This window comes from Toxotes jaculatrix, chromosome 6, assembly GCF_017976425.1.
Source record: "Toxotes jaculatrix isolate fToxJac2 chromosome 6, fToxJac2.pri, whole genome shotgun sequence".
Lineage (NCBI taxonomy): Eukaryota > Metazoa > Chordata > Actinopteri > Toxotidae > Toxotes > Toxotes jaculatrix.
Genome location: NC_054399.1, coordinates 23,545,566 through 23,564,716, shown reverse-complemented (window position 1 = coordinate 23,564,716; position 19,151 = coordinate 23,545,566). Strand labels below are relative to the sequence as shown.

Below are 19,151 nucleotides of genomic sequence, written 5' to 3'. Positions count from 1 at the left end.
GATCACTGTGAATCACAGAAGCTCTGCCAAGAATTCAGAGAGCTTTTAATGAGCAGTAAGACCATTAAACCTGCTGAGCGCATACTGAATGAAATTATATCAAACTTAAAATCAAGTTAAAAGATGAATCAATGCTCACATGGGATTTACAAGGTATACATGTAATGGCAACCGCCCAGCAGCAGTAGATGTATAACTGCCCTGGAGGGCCACTGATAATACTCAATCTAACCGACCTCATTAGGGGACCGTGTTTTTTACCTTCTCCATCTCACCCGAGATCTCCGCAGCCCGTCACTGCTTTCATCAGAGGTGATGAAAAAGCACTCGTCTAATCATTTCTTTTTTCTGGCTGCAGAGTGTGTGTGTGTGTGTGTGTGTGTGTGTGTGTACGCAAGCAGAGATTATTAAGGGTTTAATGGCTAACGAAGCCTGACAGGTGCTCCTCTCGCTGAGATTAAGGACCAGTGGGTTAATGACGGTGTGGGTGAGATTGTCATAACTCACAATAAGGCCATTAAAGTAATATTACTGAGAAAGACTTCAGCTGATATGGGCTCAACTCTCCAACAAGGTGGCATTGAGCGGGGGGCTTCTGCCATTTCTCAAAGAGTTTTTTTTTCTTCTCTCGCCTGCAGCTCAGAGAAAATGGGCTTCGACTCAAGAAGAATCTCAGGGTGAAACAAGTAATGAAACAAGATTTTGCTGCTGCATTCAGCCGTAAAACATTGGTGTAAGGACGCAGGAAAACTGTCAATGATTTATTGACAAATATTTGGAAAATGTACTGCTGACTGGCTTTGAAATGTGACTTAAATTTACCACATACTTAAGGGCATTGTGATGTAGTAATTACAAATAAACATAAGGAAAAGAGCAGCTTTTTTTTTGCTTTTTACTTCTTTTCTTTTCCTTCTTCCAGGACAAAGAAAAGCACCTTCCTCCACTCAGAGAAACAAGAATCAGCAGGTGAAGTTGCAGGACTACAATGAAGACGAGAGGCTCTGACAGCCTCCTCTGAAGTTCACTACTCCCCTCTAGTGATCAGCATGCGCCACTGCAGCATTTAGGAGCCACAAGAACAAAGGAAGGAGAGATGAACAATAGAGTTGAAAGCAGCAGCAACAGCAACAAGCCGAGACTTAACGCAAACAGGGTGAACAGTCCAACAGTTCTGTTGCATTTTTTTCCTGTGGATAGCTTTTATGAGCATAAATGAGATTTATAATAATATAGGCAGGATTTTATGTTTTATTTTCCAAAGCTGAGGTCACTAACCCAGACCACAATCTTCTCCTCAACTTCTTCTCCTAAACCTAACCAAGCAGTTTTTCTAACTAAACATAGCTAAACTGTGACCCTTCCATAAGCTCAACTGCATTTTTATTGTAACCATAACAACGAATGTCCAGTACGCCTGCATGTTGTTATACAAACCTATGCACAAAGGGATGGAAATGAATGAATGTTACTGTTCAGTTGGTAGCCACACAGCTGTGAGTAAGTCAGTGTTTCTTTAACCACTCACAGTCCCTGTATCATTTTCTAATTTTCTAAATGAGAAGAAAGTGTAATATTTGTATATATATATATATATATATATATATATATATATATATATATATATTTTTTTTTTTTTTTTTTATCGCAATATTATATAATTCACTTATATTTACCAACACAATGACTGTATTATGTTTTTAAAATATGAAGATTACAGTGGGACATGACAGGTTGTACACAACTTTGAGAAATCACCATATCCATGTCTAGTAAAGCTCATTACATACCAATTAGCATAATCACACACTCAAAGTCCACACACAGCACAGCATGTTAACAACAGCACTTTATCATCTAAAGATGTTCACATACCCATGTTCATGCAGATATGAAAACCATTCTGCCTTTTATGAAAAACAAACCAGCAGAAGTCATTTTGTTGTGTTCATGTTGAGCTGTGTACAGGTGCAGCCAATTTTATATGAACTGCCAAAACTCATGACTGCAATGTGTTATTGGAAATGCATGTGGATCACATGTTCACCTGCCAGCTCTGTCTGAAAATGGTCAGTCTCAGGGGTCTTGATGGCTATGTATTGTGCTAAAAACTGACAGTAAAACTACATGTCCAAGGCGAAAAGTTAACAGGTGAACTATCTTGATAACCTCTATCGAAGAACAAGGGTGGGGCCAGAGAGGTGGCCATGGGCGGCACAGGCCCCCGTAGGAATCTCACTGGGACCCCTGTTGCCCATGTCCCAGAATCTGAAGGAGATGGATAGTTGGCTTTTTAATATTAAAACCTCCGTATGAAGTGACCGACTGACTACAACAAGAAATGTTAACAAACAACAACTAAGAGACATAAAGTCGCCACAAAGAAATGCAGAACAATGACATAGAGACACAAAATGGTTGCACCCCAGTGACCGAATGGTTTGACACCTGTCCCGGAGGACACCTGTTGGAGGTTGCACCCCACCCCCACCATAGCTCTTGTCCATCTCTGCAGTGACTGTCCAAATAAAGACAAAATGCCAGAAAAATCTAAAGACTCTTTAACACACAAAGTAAATACAAATGACGCCCTGTCAGTCTGGGGGATTTGGTCCCATGTAGGATGGGTGGGGGATCTTTTACATGTCTGTCTACATGTGTCCAGGAGTCCATTGTCTCATTATCTGTCCACGGTGGTTTGTGATTTGGAGTAACCCCCCCCCCTTTTTTTAAATTTCTAAACCCACCCCTGCCTGACAGGTTATGGCTACATAAACCAATACAGTGCAACATATTACTTCACCTCTGACTCTTCACATGACTCTCCCATCTCAAGTTCTAACCCAGCCTGACAGGCGTTGCAGAGACAGAGACACTGTAGATTTTTTAGAACCTCAGATCCCTAAAAAGGTGATCCTGTGCTGTGAATCTGTGTCACTGCATACCTGCAGGGGTCAGAGCTGCCACTCTATCCACCCTATCCACCTGTACCCTTACACCATTCACCTGCTGTCACCAGTATCCTCCAGAACCACACCCAGTCCTCCGCCTGCCTGAGGAAAAGCACTCATCAGATTTCCAATCCCCCACCACAGGCTTTCACCTTCATGGACATCATCGCTACATTTAGACAGCATTACCACTGCGATTACATTGGCTCACCTGGAAACACCTGAGTCAGAGGCACAGAAGCCTCCTGCATCAATTTTTTTATTTATTTATTTTTGCATTTTCAAGTGTTTTGTCAGCTTTTTTAGGTTAGTTTCGCTCTTGGAGGACACTGGCTGTTGAAGTGGTATACAGCTGCATTACACTGGATATAAAGAAATATTAATACAGGTGCGAGTAAGATTTGTATTTTATGAGCCTTAATATCTCTGCTACGTGTAAACACTTCACTTGGTTGGCTTGGCTTCCTTTTCTCCTACAGATCTCCCATTAACAGATATCTTTATTGTTTCTCCCAGCTGTGTGTGTTATCATTAAGACTCATTGTCAGTAATGTAATTTTCACAGTAATTTCGCAGGGATGTGGGCTGGATGTAATAGTACAGCATGCATGTGAAGATTGCCACGTTGACTTTGCATCCTGTGTGTGTCTATGTGTGTGTGCGAATGAGAGATAGAAGCTCTCGGCTGATGAAAGAAGAAATGCTATAATTTATCTTCTTCTTTTATTACAGATTAAAATGGGCTGCTTCACATTCGTCAAATTGATGATGGTCTTGTTCAACTTGCTTATCTTTGTGAGTATGTTTTCGCTTTGATTGCATGCTCATATACGTTGGGCAGGTGGGGGAGTGTGTGTGTGTGTGTGTGTGTGTGTGTGTGTGTGTGTGTGTGTGTGTGTGTGTGTGTGTGTGTGTGTTGGGCGGGCATTTGCTCTGTGAAATCTTTACATGAAAAGTAGTGTGTGATGTTAAAAGCAAAAAACTATCTCAGTACGATGCACAGAAAATCATTTCATCCCACCCTTCAATGCAAATAGAGGCGTTACATAAACATTTCAGATCACTGAGCTAGAAGACCTAACTGATGCTCCTTTCTCCTCTGCTTTCACCCCAGTGTGGCAATTTTCATCTCATTAACTTCAAAGGCTCTAATTTCACCACCTACATCTTTGTCTTAATGTCGATAACTAATGTGGTTTGTGAAATGGAGAGAAACTTTGGCAAGGGTAAGCTGAACTCGCCTTCCGAGTCAGGTCCACCTGGTCTCCCACTGTCACAGATGAAGCTCTCGGCACAAGTCATCGTTTTCCTCACATTTCCCATTTCTGCCTGAGTGCAGCTGCTTGATAAATCTGGTGCGGCAGCTCTAAAAGTCACAGCGGCGCACTGATTATGATGTCCCTTTGAAATGTTAGCCAGCAGAGCAGAATGATGAAATGATTCTCTTCAGCTCATAAAGACGAGGCTTTAATGATACCAAATACTTAGGTCATTTCAAGTTCGGTGCTGCAACTTCATCATCTCCTCCACATCAGAGGAGACATTTCCAGTTGAGATCTGCATTTAAAGAATTTATCTTTTGACGAATTGACCCCCGTTGTCTATGGGGTGAGAGAAAAATGCATTTAACTACAAATCAATGTTCTTCTGTGAATCTGGGTCAAATTCTAAAACTTGTGCATTAATAATGTTGCAGTTTCTCTTTGCTAAAAAGCAATCACATGTGCAGTCATGTCTTCTAACTGTGAGGCTATGGAGCAGGAAACAGCACAGTCATCAGTGAACTTTAGTGTTCAGTGGTCCAAATTCATTAACAGGTTTCCTGTTGTTGCATCAGGTTTTTTCCCCAACAATTTGTGTTTTTCCGAACCTGAACCTGAACCTAAGCTTAGCCTAAAAGATTTTTTTCAGGTCTATCCGATACAACAGTGTTTTAGGAATTGAAAAATATTCTAACACAGGCTTTCACATCTTTGTAACACCTAAGGAAATTAGATAGCTTGAGAGTGAAGTTCAAACCCTGCTCACTGCCCAGTTCTGACATCAGAAAGGTGCCAGGGGTTTCGGAAGCCGCTTAACCATCCAACAAGGAATTCTGATGGTGTAACCCGGCTCCTCAGCCCTCAACCACAGTTGACAGGGCTGTTGGGAAAAACTACTTGACAGAAAAACAGAACGGAGGATGGTCTTGACATGGCTCATTCAATATTTCATTTACTTTTGTCAAGAGTTCAGTGTGTCACAAACTAGCTCCAGGATACACAAATGAGACTGAATTTAATATCGTGACTGAAACTCATTTTTCAAACTGGCATCTCATGCTAGCCTAATTTTCCTGATGACACCCAGGTCCAGGCTCTCTCTCTCTCTCTCTCTCTCTCTCTCTCTCTCTCTCTCTCTCTCTCTCACATACACACCTGTATACAGGGTTGTTACAACTCCAACAAAGACTTGCAGTGTACACAGAGTCAGTGTCTGATTGAAGTAATGACAAACAAATCAAAAAACAATGTCTGGGAGTACCTGAAAAAGTTTTGGGAAATATGTTCATTTGAAACATGCAGTGGTATTATTAGAAGAGAAATGAATTTAAAGGGGTAATCAAGATCAACATAGAGGGCCACTGGGACCCGTAGTTATCAGTACGATCAAGAGAAAAAAAAATATCTGAAAACAAACCTTAACTAAACAAAACCATAGCTTGTGGCTTTAGCGCTAAGTGTACAATTCTCCTCTGCCATGAGACTTTGACTTGACGTTGCCCTGGAACCGCTCTAAATGCATTGGAAATTAGAAGTGTCTCCATGTATGCTCTGTGTGCAGATCCATGGTCGAGTGTTGGGACTTAATCAGATTGTCTGCTCACAGTAATATGACCCATGAAGATGGGTTTTATACTCAACTGACGTCTTTCTCATTCCAGGCCTTTCAAAGGGAACCAATTCCATTTCAATTGGGGTGGGACGGGCCCGTTCTCTTTTCTGCTCCCTCGATATCTTTCTATCTCTTCTCTCCGTTCACCTCCCCCTCTCTGGAGGCTGTGGCCTCCCATTCTGCAGCCTGTTATTCATTCCCTCTCATCTGACCCTAATAGGCTATATTTCCCATCTCCATAGATAGTACGCTGCTTCTTCTGCCCCCCCCCCTCCCTCCCCTTTAAAAACCTGATTTACTTCCAGTCCTTTTTCCATGTGGGTGTTCAACTGACAGAGCATCTACCTGCATATGGCACACCATCAAAGGAATTAGCCATCTTCAAGAAAAAAAAAAGACAGCATGCCAGCTATAATTATACCTGGTGAGGGATGATGGTGGCAGACATGGAGTTACGGGGGGAATATGCTTGTCGTATCACATTTAGCTAGGGGTGCAATGATGGCACTGAACAGGTTCAAGAGACAAGAAGAGAAACCCCAGAGTGAAAGGAAGGCAGAGGCAGAAAGAGCAAGGGAGAGGGTAAAAATAGATAGGAAGAGGAGGAAAGAGACAAAGAAATGAAGGGAGAGATGATTCCCATGTGGGAGACGTCAGACACTGACAGGAGGTGCAGAGTGTCAGGGCCTGATGGAGAGTAAAGGGGGCCCTGTGACTGCAGCAACTCTGATGGAGCCTGACAGACAATATCAGGTTTCAAACGTGGTTTCTGCAGAGAAGGAGGAAAGAAGAAGAAATCACTCAGTGTGAGAGGCGCAGGGTGAAATACACAGAGGGGAGGAAGGCAGAAACAAAGGTTGGATAAAAAGAGGAAGAGAAGGTCAGAGTTGGAGACGTGAGGAGGGAGAGGGAGGCAGAGAAGGTAAAGAGATAATGAAAGCGAGATCAGGTTGTTTCCAGTCGGTAACCAGAAACGTGACACAGTTCTGAGTTTGTTTGTTATGAGCAGGTTTTACCAGTTTTACTCACATATCAGTGAATGTAATTCAGCATCCCTTTATGAAATGACTGCCTGCTCACTTTTTTATTGTACATGGTCAGAGGCCAATAAAAGACGAGATAAAGCAAGTTCAATTACCATAAATAATCATTTTTAATATATTAATATTATAATAATAAAAACATTTTAAGCTGTTTTTATCGGCTCCTGAAGTTGTTGCAAAGTAGAGGTGATTATTAATGAATTTAGAATAGTGCAGTGAAAGTCTGCCCTGCCACAGCCACTGGACATAGTGTGAAATAGAAAATAACTGCCAATTAGATCCAATTCAGATATATTTAGACAATGTGAGGTGGTACTGAATAAAGAACTACTGTATCCGTCTCTCAGACACTCAATCCTAACATTTACACCCAAATGCTAACAAGGCTTGTTTCCTATTGCATCCTGGGGTAAGACTAAAAGCAGGGGCACATATTTCAACTGACTGGCGTGATTTACTTCAACTGATCAGAATGAGCTGCACCAATTCCATTATAGTCTGGGTAAGTTGGTGCTGACTGGGGGGGACACTCAGTTTATCTCAGCCTGGGTAGACTATGCGCATTAATGCCAATTTTAAATAGGTCCTCTCTGAATAATATTAGAAACTGAATTTCGGACAGACTGGTGATCATATGATGTTCAGTTCCATGGGGGGGTCATGAAGCCTGACTGCTGACCGACCGATTAACAGTGCAACTGTTGGACAACCTGAGGGTTTCCAAATTTCATTTGGCTGTCTTGAATTTGAGCAGATCCAGAATTCATGGAATATCATGATTCACAAGGATGTGACTCTATTAGTCAGTGTACCAGTGGAAATACTGGTCACATGCAGGTAGTCTAGTACTTGTTGTCATTGGGATTCCTACTTAAACTTACCAAATTTAGTCGCAAGTGGACAGTAAGGTTCTGTCTTCTTCACTGTCCATGCTATAATCCTTTAGCCTACGTCTGTACACTCCAAGATGACCACTAAATGGATTTCTGTCCATTATACCTGTGTGACATGAGTTTGGAGATAAAGGTGCTCATAGAAATGGGCAGTCATTTCATTCAGACAGGTAAAAAGAGGCCAAGTTGTTGCTTGGCTCTGCTACATAATGGGAAGCCTGAGGCAGCACCTTTCTCAGTCTCACAAAAGAAATCCTCTTCTCTGAATGAAGGATATTGAAGTGTCATGGTGTCACTAAGAGGTAATAGTAAGAGAGAGTTAGTGATGTAAGATGGCCCCTCATTTCAAAAACCTATTACCTGAGGAGCTGTTGACCCCGTCTGAGTGACTTCAAGGCAAACAAATGATTGACATTTTATCGCCATTGTTAAGTGTGGATTACATTCTCTGGAAAGCTAAGTTGTCAGTGTCTCACTTCCAGACATGACAGGTATTTGCGTGCATTTTGCACCAATCTGTGCTGATTGCGTTTTCTCGGGATCTTCTTGCAGCTGGGGGGCCTGACCCTACTGGCGATGGGGATCTGGGTGAGCGTGGATGGGGGCTCCTTCCTGCAACTGTTGGGGCCGTTTTCGACCCAAGCCATGCAGTTTGTCAACGTGGGCTTTTTCTGCATTGCCATTGGGGTCTTGCTGGTGTTGCTGGGACTCCTGGGCTGCTGCGGGGCCCACAAGGAGAGCAAGTGTCTGCTGCTCACGGTAGGTGTATCAGACCTACTTTACATTATTTCCATATTTCTGCTGGATGTTTAAGTATTTTAATGATTTTTCAAGGTGTCACCCAGTAAGACTCAAGACTAAAAAATGTATGACACGTAAAAACTGAATAGCAAGAAGGAAAGTCAGTAATGAGATGCTTCAGTCGTTTAAATGGTAAACGGGCTGCACTTATATCGCACTTTTCAAGTGTAATCGACCACTCAAAGAGCTTTACACGACATACCATTCACACTCACACTCACTGACACTCTCACACACTGATGGTGCAACCATCAGGGGCAATTTGGGGTTCACCATGTGGACTGGAGGAGCCAGGGAACGACCTTTGTCTGCAGTGATACTCATGTATTGTGTATCATTGCCCTTAAACCGAGTCAGACCACTGACACTATTATGTAAAACATCACAAATGATTCCTCATGGGTTCATGAGATGCTTTCACACCCAGTTGCTCCACATTCAGCGTCTCACCCATCCTTGCATTTACACCCGGCTCATCAACAGCCCAGTTAATATCCACATCCGCCCCTCCTGCCTCATCCATATCAGCACAGTGAACATTATAATGCTCGTTAACAATAGGTCTAACTACCTCTTAGTCCACTGCAGTGAGTCTAATGAGGAGCACAGGCAGTGTATTTCCCCCTGCAGAGCCCCTATCATGTCCACATCCCCCATTGAGTTGAATGATGATGGTGCAGCAGATCCTGCGATGGACAGCGCAGGATGCGGCGCACATCAGATTCACATGAGAAACATCTGTAATGGACTGAACAAAAAATAAAATAGATGAGTTGATTTCAACAGATTGTGGTTTATCCTATTCTATCTTAACTTGTGTCACGTGTTACTTAAATCCTAGGGCTGAAACTACTGATATTTTTGTTGGATTAATGATTATTTTTCCCATTATTTTATTATTTTAAAGATTTTTTAAATTATTTTTAAACCAGTGGATTAGTGGGAATAGTTTAGTCTGTTAGAATATCAGAAAACTGAAAAATCCCAGTGTTCATTTACTAAAGCCTAAGGAGATATCTTCATATTCCCTATTTTGTCCAACAAAGAGTTCAAGAACTAGTAATATTCAACTTACAATGGTTTGAAACAGAGGAAATTAGCAAATATTTACATGTCAAAATTATTTTAAAAGCTGTAGCCATTATTTTACAAATGCTGAGGTAATGAGACCAAATCCTCAAAGTCCCTCTGACAAATTTTACCAAACAACAAAATTAAAAAGTCACATTTTTTTTCTTCTTAAAAAAAAAAAAAAGATTTTATTTACTGTTGTTCAGTTATAGTGCAGGTGAGTTTTACTACCACACATGAAAGTGTAAATGACAGAATAATACTATATGATTGTAGAATGTGGAATGGCATCCGCCATTCATCATTTTATAGACAAATCAAATAATTAAAATAAATTTTAGTTGTAGCTCTAATGTCATCATATCTGAGAAGTGGTGACCAAAAGTAAGAAAGCTGCAATACATTTTTTTGAAAAGATCTCTGCAAAAAAAAAAAAAGGGTTATTAAAAGCTCTGTGTCTCCTCCTCTTTCCTCCATGCAGTTTTTCTCCATCATCCTCATCATATTCATTGCTGAGGTGGCAGCAGGAGTCGTGGCTCTGGCCTACTCTTCATTTGTAAGTTCCCCACTTCACCCCTTCCTCTTTTTGTCATTCATGGCCTCACTCCCTTTCCTTTGTCTCTTAATTCTTCTCGTCCCTCTCTGTTGTTATCTTTCACCCTCTCACCTCCTCGTCCCACTCTCTGGATTTTATCTGCATGTAAATTCTCCATCATAGCTTCGGCCATCATTGAATTACGGGCTTTATGTCCGCCTCACTACATTCACCTACTTAATGACTCCAGGATAGCCCGGGGCTGTGCGTGCTGTCTCTCACTTTGAGCAATTTATTACTCTGGAATATTGAAGCTAAAGCATTTTATATGCAAAACAGTCTATTTACATATGTGTCCCCCTCTCTCACATACACACGTGCGCACACACACGCTCCATTTCCATTTAGTGCCTCGTATAATAATTACAAGGATTTCAAATGAGCTACGTAAAAAGGAGGTTAGCGGAGACTGGGATCTTAATAAAGAAAACAGAAAGTGGAGTTTTTTATCCCATCAGATGATATATCTGAGGCCCCAGGACTGAGAGAGGTAATCTAACACGCATCCATCTGCAGGGAGGAGAGTGGACTGCTCTGCTTGGGAATTTTCATTTGTTTGTGCTTCTGTTTTTGGTTAAATCAGTTTGAGCTGCAACTGCGCTGCAAAAAGTATCAGAGAAAAGCACCTGCAGCGGTCGCCTGTTCAAACGCCTAAAACCATCTATGTTTACGTTTTGCTGATAAGTGACATCTTGTGGCCATGTGAAGCTTGACTGCTGTTGGATGTGGCAGGACATTGTCGTAGCTTCTTAATGTCAACACACACTTCTTGATAGACATCGGTTGCAGCTTTAAGTGCGTCAGCTCACCAGGACAAGTAATGTTCCTTTCTCCCAGTGCTGGTGCACGTCAACTCCCCATTTACTTCACAAAAGACTACTGTGCCCTGACTGCTTCTACTGTCTGCACAATGCATCTGACGTACAATAGGCATCAATGGCGCATCTATGTGGCCGGTGTGTTTTAAGCTTAAAGGTGAAGCTCTGCTGATTTTGTCAACAAATGTTGGCAAGTCGAGTTCTCGTCTTTTTTGACCAAGTGACATTATTGTAACAAAACGCATGTGCTACATTGCAAACAGTACGATCAGTGTCAAACAGCATTTGTGCAACAGACCTTGCAGTTGAATCTAAATTTATTTCACTCTTGAAGACAAACCAAATTATTTCCTCCAACATCTAACTGCAGCACAAGCAGCAGACTTCAATGTGGTTCATGATGGATTTGTTACAGTCATTGTAAGTTAAATGGTTTTAACTGCTCCTTAATTCTTCATTCACGCTTTAAGAAAATAAGGTATTTAAAAATCACAAATGATGACAGAACAATTCTTTTCCAGTGTGCAGGCGTGCCTCTAACTTCTCCCACTGTCTCTCTGTTATCCTGTGAATTCTAGTCATGTCCAGTCCCAAGTGAGCTCGCTCTCACACAAAGAAGCTGTGAGAGCAAGTGTGTGTGTGTGTGTGTGTCCTTGAACACAGAGCTCGGTAGTGCTGCTCCTGCTCCTGCTGCTCAGGCAGTTTTGTTGAAATAAATCTGCCCCATCTCTCGGCTGTCATTTAAACAAGCCGTGCTAACCAAGGCGAGCGGTGTAAACGGCATCTGGCGAGAGGCAAATCAACAACAGAGAGCATGCCAGTCCGTGAGGGAGAGAGGGAGGTGTGAGCTGTTGTCTAAAGCTCAATGGAATGCAAGAGATAACTCACAGATTTGTCTTCCGTAAGGAGATCACAGATATAACGTGAAAGTCAATTTAAGAGGCTGTTTGTTAGCTTTAGCATCATCTGTTCATCACAAACACAAAGGACATCGTCAGTTCCATCACGGATATGAGTGTGTGAGAGCAGCTGTCCATCTCCTGCTTTTGATAAGACACAGTAAACACAATAGCGTCAGAATAATGAATATGGGCAATATACATCTAATATGCATATATATAGCTGCCTGTGTCAATAAGTAAGAGACAGAGGCATAGACAATGAAAGGAGGTGATAAATAAAGTGTCGATCTATTCTGTTCTACTTATCTGCAGCATAAATCTGCCTTTCAGCCGCTAGACCTCCGCAGCTCATCTAACCGAAGAGCCAATAACCTTCAGGTGGTCGGAATAACTGAGATTTAATAAGCAATTCCAGCAGGCATTATGAGAGGCCGTCAGTGGTCATGGTTGTTCTTTCTCCCCCAAGTGATTCGGAAATGACCAGGGTGGAGATTTATTACTGGGGCTGATACCAGCTTCACAGTGGATTAATGAAATAGATGTGATGTGGCATTTAATGAATCACACCAACGTCCATGTACAGTAAAGAAATGTCCGCTCAAAACGTAATCCAATACAGATTACTGTTTGCTTTAATTTCTCATCAATACCATTAGCTGGAGTGAGTCATGTAACTGATCGACTCCTTTTACTTCTGCTTTAAAGTTTCACTAATCAATATCTTTATATTATCATGGGAAAAAAAATACTATGGGCCGTGTATAGGATTCCACTCACAGCGACAAACCCAAAGATAATTATCCCAAACTGCAGTCTCCCTCAGCTCTTTGAAGCTTTTTAGCATCTTTCAGCTCATTGTTTTTGGTTTAATTCTTTGGTTCTTTACTGTTTTGGTTCAGTCTCAGTGTTTCTAGCAGCAGCAGGCAGATATTTTCATCAAACAAGCTCTACCCACTGCGAACTACCTACCCAGGACCAAACAGCAGCTGTGGAGCAGAGCAGATGTGATTAGCCACTAGCTTGTGAACACAGAGGACAAATCAGCAGTTAAAGAGCCAGATGTTCTTAAGAAATGTTAATAATGGACTTAAATTCATCAGGCTGAGACAAACACAACTCCAACTGAGTGTTGAAAATCAACGTTCAGCTGATCACTGAAAAAAAACTTTGACACTGCTGTCCTGAAGATATTTCCACGATCCTCCAAAACTCTTCTGACAGTGTGGATGAAATAATTCTCCATCAGCTGCTCAGAATAACAGATTTCAAACCCAAGCTGCAGGTCTCATACGAACAAAGATGGCATCAACAAATGACCAATCTCCTTTGTATAATGCGAATGAAACTTAAAAACATACATTTACTTTACTGCCTTAGATCTGCAATAACTGATTATTTGGCCACTTGGGGACATTTTTTAAAAGTCTGTTTGTGGATTTTTGACTTTGACAGTTTAAAGAAACATCAGAGAGGGGTCAGACACACAAGAAAGGTCCTGGGGGCGTATCATGGACATTGCAGTTTTGTGGTAACCGTTAGTCTAACAGTATTAACATAATACTGACACAAACATCTTTTAAGTTGATTTAGCAAACTTGACAATGAATATAAGTACAAGATTCACTCTCACTTTGTTTTTTCAGTCTTTTATGAGGTATTTTTCAACTGATGCTGAACTCTGTAACTTGAATGCAATAATAAAACATGAGGAGCACAAACTGGAACTTTGTTGATGGTAGATGAAGCAGAAATGTGCATGTTTTTAAAATATTTGTTGCAGTTCATCGCATTTTTTAAAAAACCTTATGTTCCCACTTAGTCGTTGCGTTTCCCTTCCTCATGACAAAGGTTTTCAGTTATTGCTTTTCCTCTTAAGAACAATAACCAATTAGCAGTCGACGACTTACTACAGTAAAAGATATCGATTATTATTTGAAAAACAGCAATACAGTGTAAAGCAACAAGAGATCAATAACACATGAAGCCGAAGACTTTTATCATGTGTGTAGAGGGTGTTCACTCTGCTGTATTGATAGATGTGTTATCGCCTCCTGCCTCACTGTGCTGTGTGTTACTACAGGCTTTGTCCTGCCTGTCCACCGTGTATGTGTAAGGACTCATATCAGTGTGTAAGCATGTGAGTGTGCATGTGTGTGTGTGTGTTTAACGGGATGTGGCGAGGTGCGAGGCAGAGTGACAGTGATGAATTAGCCCACTGGTAATAACCCTCTCTGATCTCAGCCTCTCTCTCAGCTTCTTGGGGGGCACTTTTAATTGTGGCATGTATCCCAGCATCCCCTCGGGCATCTTGTACGCCTGCCCCCTTCCATGTACACACATCCACAGACACACACAGACGGGGAAAAAAAAAAGACTTCCGCACACATAAACCCGATAGACACACAGCAGCACGCGGCCACGTGCACGTACAGTAAAGCACACACCCTCCTCCCTCATCAAATGGGTCTTTGTGTGACTGTACGCGACAGGATTATTTATCAAAATGGGAAAAACGGACAGAGGGAGGGGATGGGGAGTGGGGGGGGGGGACTAACCTGCGTGTTTGTGTAGGAATTTTTCCACAACAAAAGACTCCTCGGCCTGAAATCTAACCTGCCTTTTTTGCACTTTGGATAAACACGATTATCAGACAAAATGTGTCCTGACCAAAGCCATCAGGAGCATCAATATATATGTAAATGCACAACCCCTCCCATCATTTATGACCATAAAAAGGAGGAGAAGAAGGGAGAATAATGGCTCGGCCATTTTTTGATTTATTTTCATTTTTTTCCAGGTGCCAGGCCGCGGCTGTTTATTTCCCAGGTGCTTTGTGTGAGAGAAGATTTATTTAATTTCTGATGAATAGGTGACTCCCAGAGAATTACTTTTCCTGCCCGTGAAATCAGCTGCAGTGTTTTATTTTCAGGGGCTTCCATAAGCGGGCGTTTATGTATGCGTGTGAAACTGCTAGACTTTGACAGTAAAAGCTCTGCCATGCAGCAATGTGCTTTCATGCTCTTCTACCGGAGCATATCTGCATAATTATGTAGGCCTCTCATTTACAGAATGGACCAAGTGGACAATGTGAAGACTTGGGACTGTTGATAAATGTCATTTTACCTTTGCCAGAGCTAAGTTATGCATTTTAGAAAGGAAGGACATCTTAGAATTAGAACATCTTAGAAAATGTTTTTGAGAAGTGTGGACATTTTCTGAGGATAAAAATATTTGTTAAATGTGGACTGCATTGGACAGTGATGCATTTTAAACAAGTGACGACATTTTTGAAATTGGAAAATTGGGAAATTTTTTGATAATCAGGACATAACAACGAAAAGAGGACATTTTTGAGAGTTAGGGAAGTGAGGGCCATTATGAAAAGTGAGGGCATTTTTGAAAAATGGGGACTTTTTGTTCAGTTCTGACTTCTTTGAAGAGCAACGTGAGGATTAAGATTTGACTTCAGACGTTAAATGAGAATTAGGTTCAGGTCAAGGTTAGGGGCTCGGGAATGAATAATTTCAACGAGGCTCCTCACACATGTGCATGTATATGTGCGTTTCTTCCACAGGCTGAGGGCATTCTGAGAGCGTGGGCCACCCCTGCTCTGCAAAAAGACTACGGCAGTGATCCTGTGGTCACTAAGATCTGGAACACCACCATGACAGAGGTACAGTCCGTTTGAACTTCTGCACTTTGTCAAACTGTTTTCGTGTACTTGTAAAACACACTGGTTTTGCATTTCTTAGATCTTAAGGACAGACTGCACGTACGTATACTAAACATTACAGCTCATCATTTACCAAATGACATCCACAGGTTCTAAGCAGAGTTTTCACAGTTTTCAGGTCCTCTCCATTAAATCAACATGCTGTGTCTCAAAAGATGCTGTTTTACTTCATTTATGTGAAAGTTATGTGAAAGTATTATTGACATGCTGTGCTACAATTGGATGCAGGAACTATTGTCATGACTCATTCGTGGTCAACTGGATCACGAGCTCACACTACAAAACCTACTGCTTGTTACATTGACAGCAGACTTTTGGCAGTTAGTACACAAGAAATACATTTTACTATTTTGTGAGAAGATATAGGCTAATACAAGACACGCACCAAAATACATCTATAAACATTTGCCAGTGGAAAGATTCTAATTTTAAAACTTACTTACAAAGATGTTAAAGTGTTTGTTCACAGAATAAACTTTATTAACAGGACCTTGTTCTGCTGCATGAGCCACACTCATAAATCCACATGAACAAACTGCCAGTGGTTAAAGTTCAAAGCTAATTTTTTTTTACTTAAATCAAACAAAAGCCAAACAGAGGCTCAACTCTCCACTGCTCATAAAGTCTGCCTGCTTCTGTACCTAGGTTCACCTCAGCCAAGGTAAGTCTCTTCCCTGTCCTCACTCAGGGAAAAAGAAACTTGTACTCTCACTGGTGTGACGGGTTACCAACAGTTCAGTTCACAGCAACGAGGTGCATCAGAAACGGTGTCCTATTCTTCACTGTAAACAGTTTCCAATGGTTGATGAACTTCGGTGCAGAAAGCCTGTAAACATGAGAGTAAATGCTGCACTTGTTCTGTAAATGCAAAACAACACAACAGCTCCACTGACAACCTGAGCTCTGAACATCATGCAGCAGCAGAGCTCTTGGTGAACTTTAACTAATCTGAGTTTTCTTACAAGAATGCACAATAAACATGGGTCATCAGATTGGATAAAACTACATCGTTATCCACAAAACTACTGTGTTTTCATCCTTCTCCTAGCTGAAGTGCTGCGGTTTCACCAACTACACAGACTTTGTGGGCTCTAAGTTTGAAAAGGAGAATGGAGGCAGCCTCCCGCCCAGCTGCTGCTGGACAAACATGGCCCCCTGCAGCCAGGACGAGGCAGAGCGCAGTGCGGTGCAGGTGAGACGGAAAACATCACTCCAGTTTAACATAAGAAACAAGTACAGGCAGAAAAGGAGTGTCATTAGTAAACTCACTGACAGAAAAAGGTTGGACAAAATATTACACACAGCCGTGCTTCGAGATAAATGCTAAGATGCTCAAAACAACAATGCTTACGTGCACCAGGAGAACACTACAGGCCCGAATGCTTGAACCCTACAGTGAGGGAATCCAGTGGCTCTGTTATGCTGTTGTTCTGAGTGATAGCCTTCATCCTGTGATGAAACATGTCTATCCTGAAAGCTCTCTTTAGGATGATACTTTATGTTGGTTTGTAGCAAAAGCACTGAATCTGGTATTTGGTGTTTTCATTCGACGTCTGTCAACGTGTCTATCATGTCAGTACGAGAGCTGATATTTATATGGTGACTCTTTCCTCCTCAGGGTTGTTTTCAACACATCTTGAGCACCCTGAAAGAGCATGCTAACATTGTGGGAGGAATCGCAGCAGGAATTGGAGTCTTGGAGGTAAAATAATGTAAAAAGGAAAGGTATAATTTTCTACTGAAAATTTGAATGCACTTAAAGACTGTGGTTAAATGTGAATCAAAGAGCCTAAAAATTCAGCAGCTCAAACTGTAAGGCCATTAGGTTGTTGTTTTCATTGTTGTCACAAGGACAGGGTTAATAGTATCTTTATTATCCGAGATGCTAAACCCTAAACGTAACAGTAACTGTCCAAAAAGTATCAAATGCGTACAGATATACAGTATCTGTACACAATGGCAGTATATGAGATTTTTTTCCAGACTTTTGCCATTTTGCTCATCAATTAAGAACTTTGATTTATAATATGTGTGGAGAGTTAACTCTGTGGGAATGAGAACAGGTTCAAGTTTCCAAAATTTGCCCCATCTTGTTTCCCCAGATTGCTGCTATGATAGTGTCCATGTACCTGTACTGCCACCTGGACAACAGAGTCAGCTGAGACTCCTTCAGAGAAACATGACAGGACATAGACACAGATGGATCACATGTGATTCTGTTTTTCAATCATCGTCTTTTAACTCACATTCTCTCTTCTTTCAGGGAAAAGGTCTAGTTTCATGGTGAAGTTGTGTGTATGATGCAGAACACATTAATAAAGAATTCTGCTTTTTCTGTAGTAAAATGTTACAGATACTTCCTGCCTTAATATGAACAGCTACAAAGTGTAAATATTTCATATTTGTCAATAAAATATTTCAAAGTGCATTTAGGTGAATGTTCCTTACATTGTTTTTATGGATCTTTTTTTTCTTAATTAGTAAAGGAAAAATGAATATTTATAAAGTGAAGGGAGAATTACACTTTTTTCTTGGTTCATGGATTTATAACAGAGCAGTCACGGTCTTAGGCTACGGCTATATTTTTATGTTCCGCTTCTGCCAGAGTGATTAAGTGAGTAAGTTTCATCATTGCAGGGTGTTTGCCCGGCTCTGCGCGGGCGTCCGCTTACCCACCCATTTGTTGTGTCTGTGTCTACGCTCGCTACAAGGGCACCAACTGGGCTCAGTCTGTACCAAGCGGACAAGAAAGTCGTTTATGCTTCACCTGCAAAATGTCACTGAAAGAAATGCAAAATGACATCAAAGAGATGCCAAACAGCCACAAAGAATCACAAAACGACTACAGAGACACAAAGGGATCACAAAGAGGCACAAAACCACTACAAAACAACCATTAAGTCAGAAAAAAATGACCACAACAGCCTCGCAAACTGTTAGAAAGAGATTCAAAATGATGACAAAGATGTAAAAAAAATGTTTCCACAAGTCTGTGCCCAGGGCCCTGTTGTCTCACAACCTTTCCATGAGCGAGACGTCTTTATTTTCAATGGGTAAAAAAAAAAAAAAAAAAAAGGCTATACTGCCTTCTGTTATCTAAAAACAGGTATTTCAGGTTTCCTCTATATGTCAGGCCACAAATGTGAAATGAAGCAGCAGACCTCAATACATCTTTTGTCCTGTATGTTATTGAGTAATGTTCCATCTTCCGCCCTCGAGGATTACATGCATTGTGACACAGGGATGTGTAAATATTGACCAATAAAAGGTCCGACAATAGAAGGTGGGGCATTGTTCAGCCATGCAGCAGGTTATGCTTCCATCACAGATCCTCAACCAGCAACCAGAGGCTTTATTCACCTGGTTCGGTACAACAAGAGAGAAAATCAAGCTCATTTGATTTTGAAAGACCAACAAAAAGAGAGAGGGGGAAAAAAACAAAGAGGTTGATGCCAAAAGCACAACAACAA

The 19,151-nt window shown here is 41.3% G+C and overlaps 1 protein-coding gene across 1 annotated transcript; it reads left to right on the top strand.

Moving 5' to 3' along the window:
- The first annotated feature begins 3,101 nt into the window (after positions 1 to 3,101).
- Positions 3,102 to 18,088, top strand: LOC121183585 (tetraspanin-1). The gene is made up of 8 exons (XM_041040729.1): positions 3,102 to 3,339; positions 3,684 to 3,746; positions 8,314 to 8,520; positions 10,115 to 10,189; positions 15,523 to 15,621; positions 16,730 to 16,873; positions 17,300 to 17,383; positions 17,784 to 18,088. Exons 2-8 carry the CDS (start codon positions 3,690 to 3,692, stop codon positions 17,841 to 17,843), a joined length of 726 nt encoding a protein of 241 aa, XP_040896663.1. The 5' UTR covers positions 3,102 to 3,339; positions 3,684 to 3,689; the 3' UTR covers positions 17,844 to 18,088.
- The last annotated feature ends 1,063 nt before the right edge of the window (positions 18,089 to 19,151 follow it).

Bases quoted from the DNA above. Each gene is read 5' to 3' on its own strand.
- LOC121183585 (XM_041040729.1), top strand. From the start codon at position 3,690: ATGGGCTGCTTCACATTCGTCAAATTGATGATGGTCTTGTTCAACTTG. The intron at 3,747-8,313 runs GTGAGTATGTTT...ATCTTCTTGCAG, and splicing joins TGTTCAACTTGCTTATCTTT to CTGGGGGGCCTGACCCTACT. The intron at 10,190-15,522 runs GTAAGTTCCCCA...TTTCTTCCACAG, and splicing joins CTCTGGCCTACTCTTCATTT to GCTGAGGGCATTCTGAGAGC.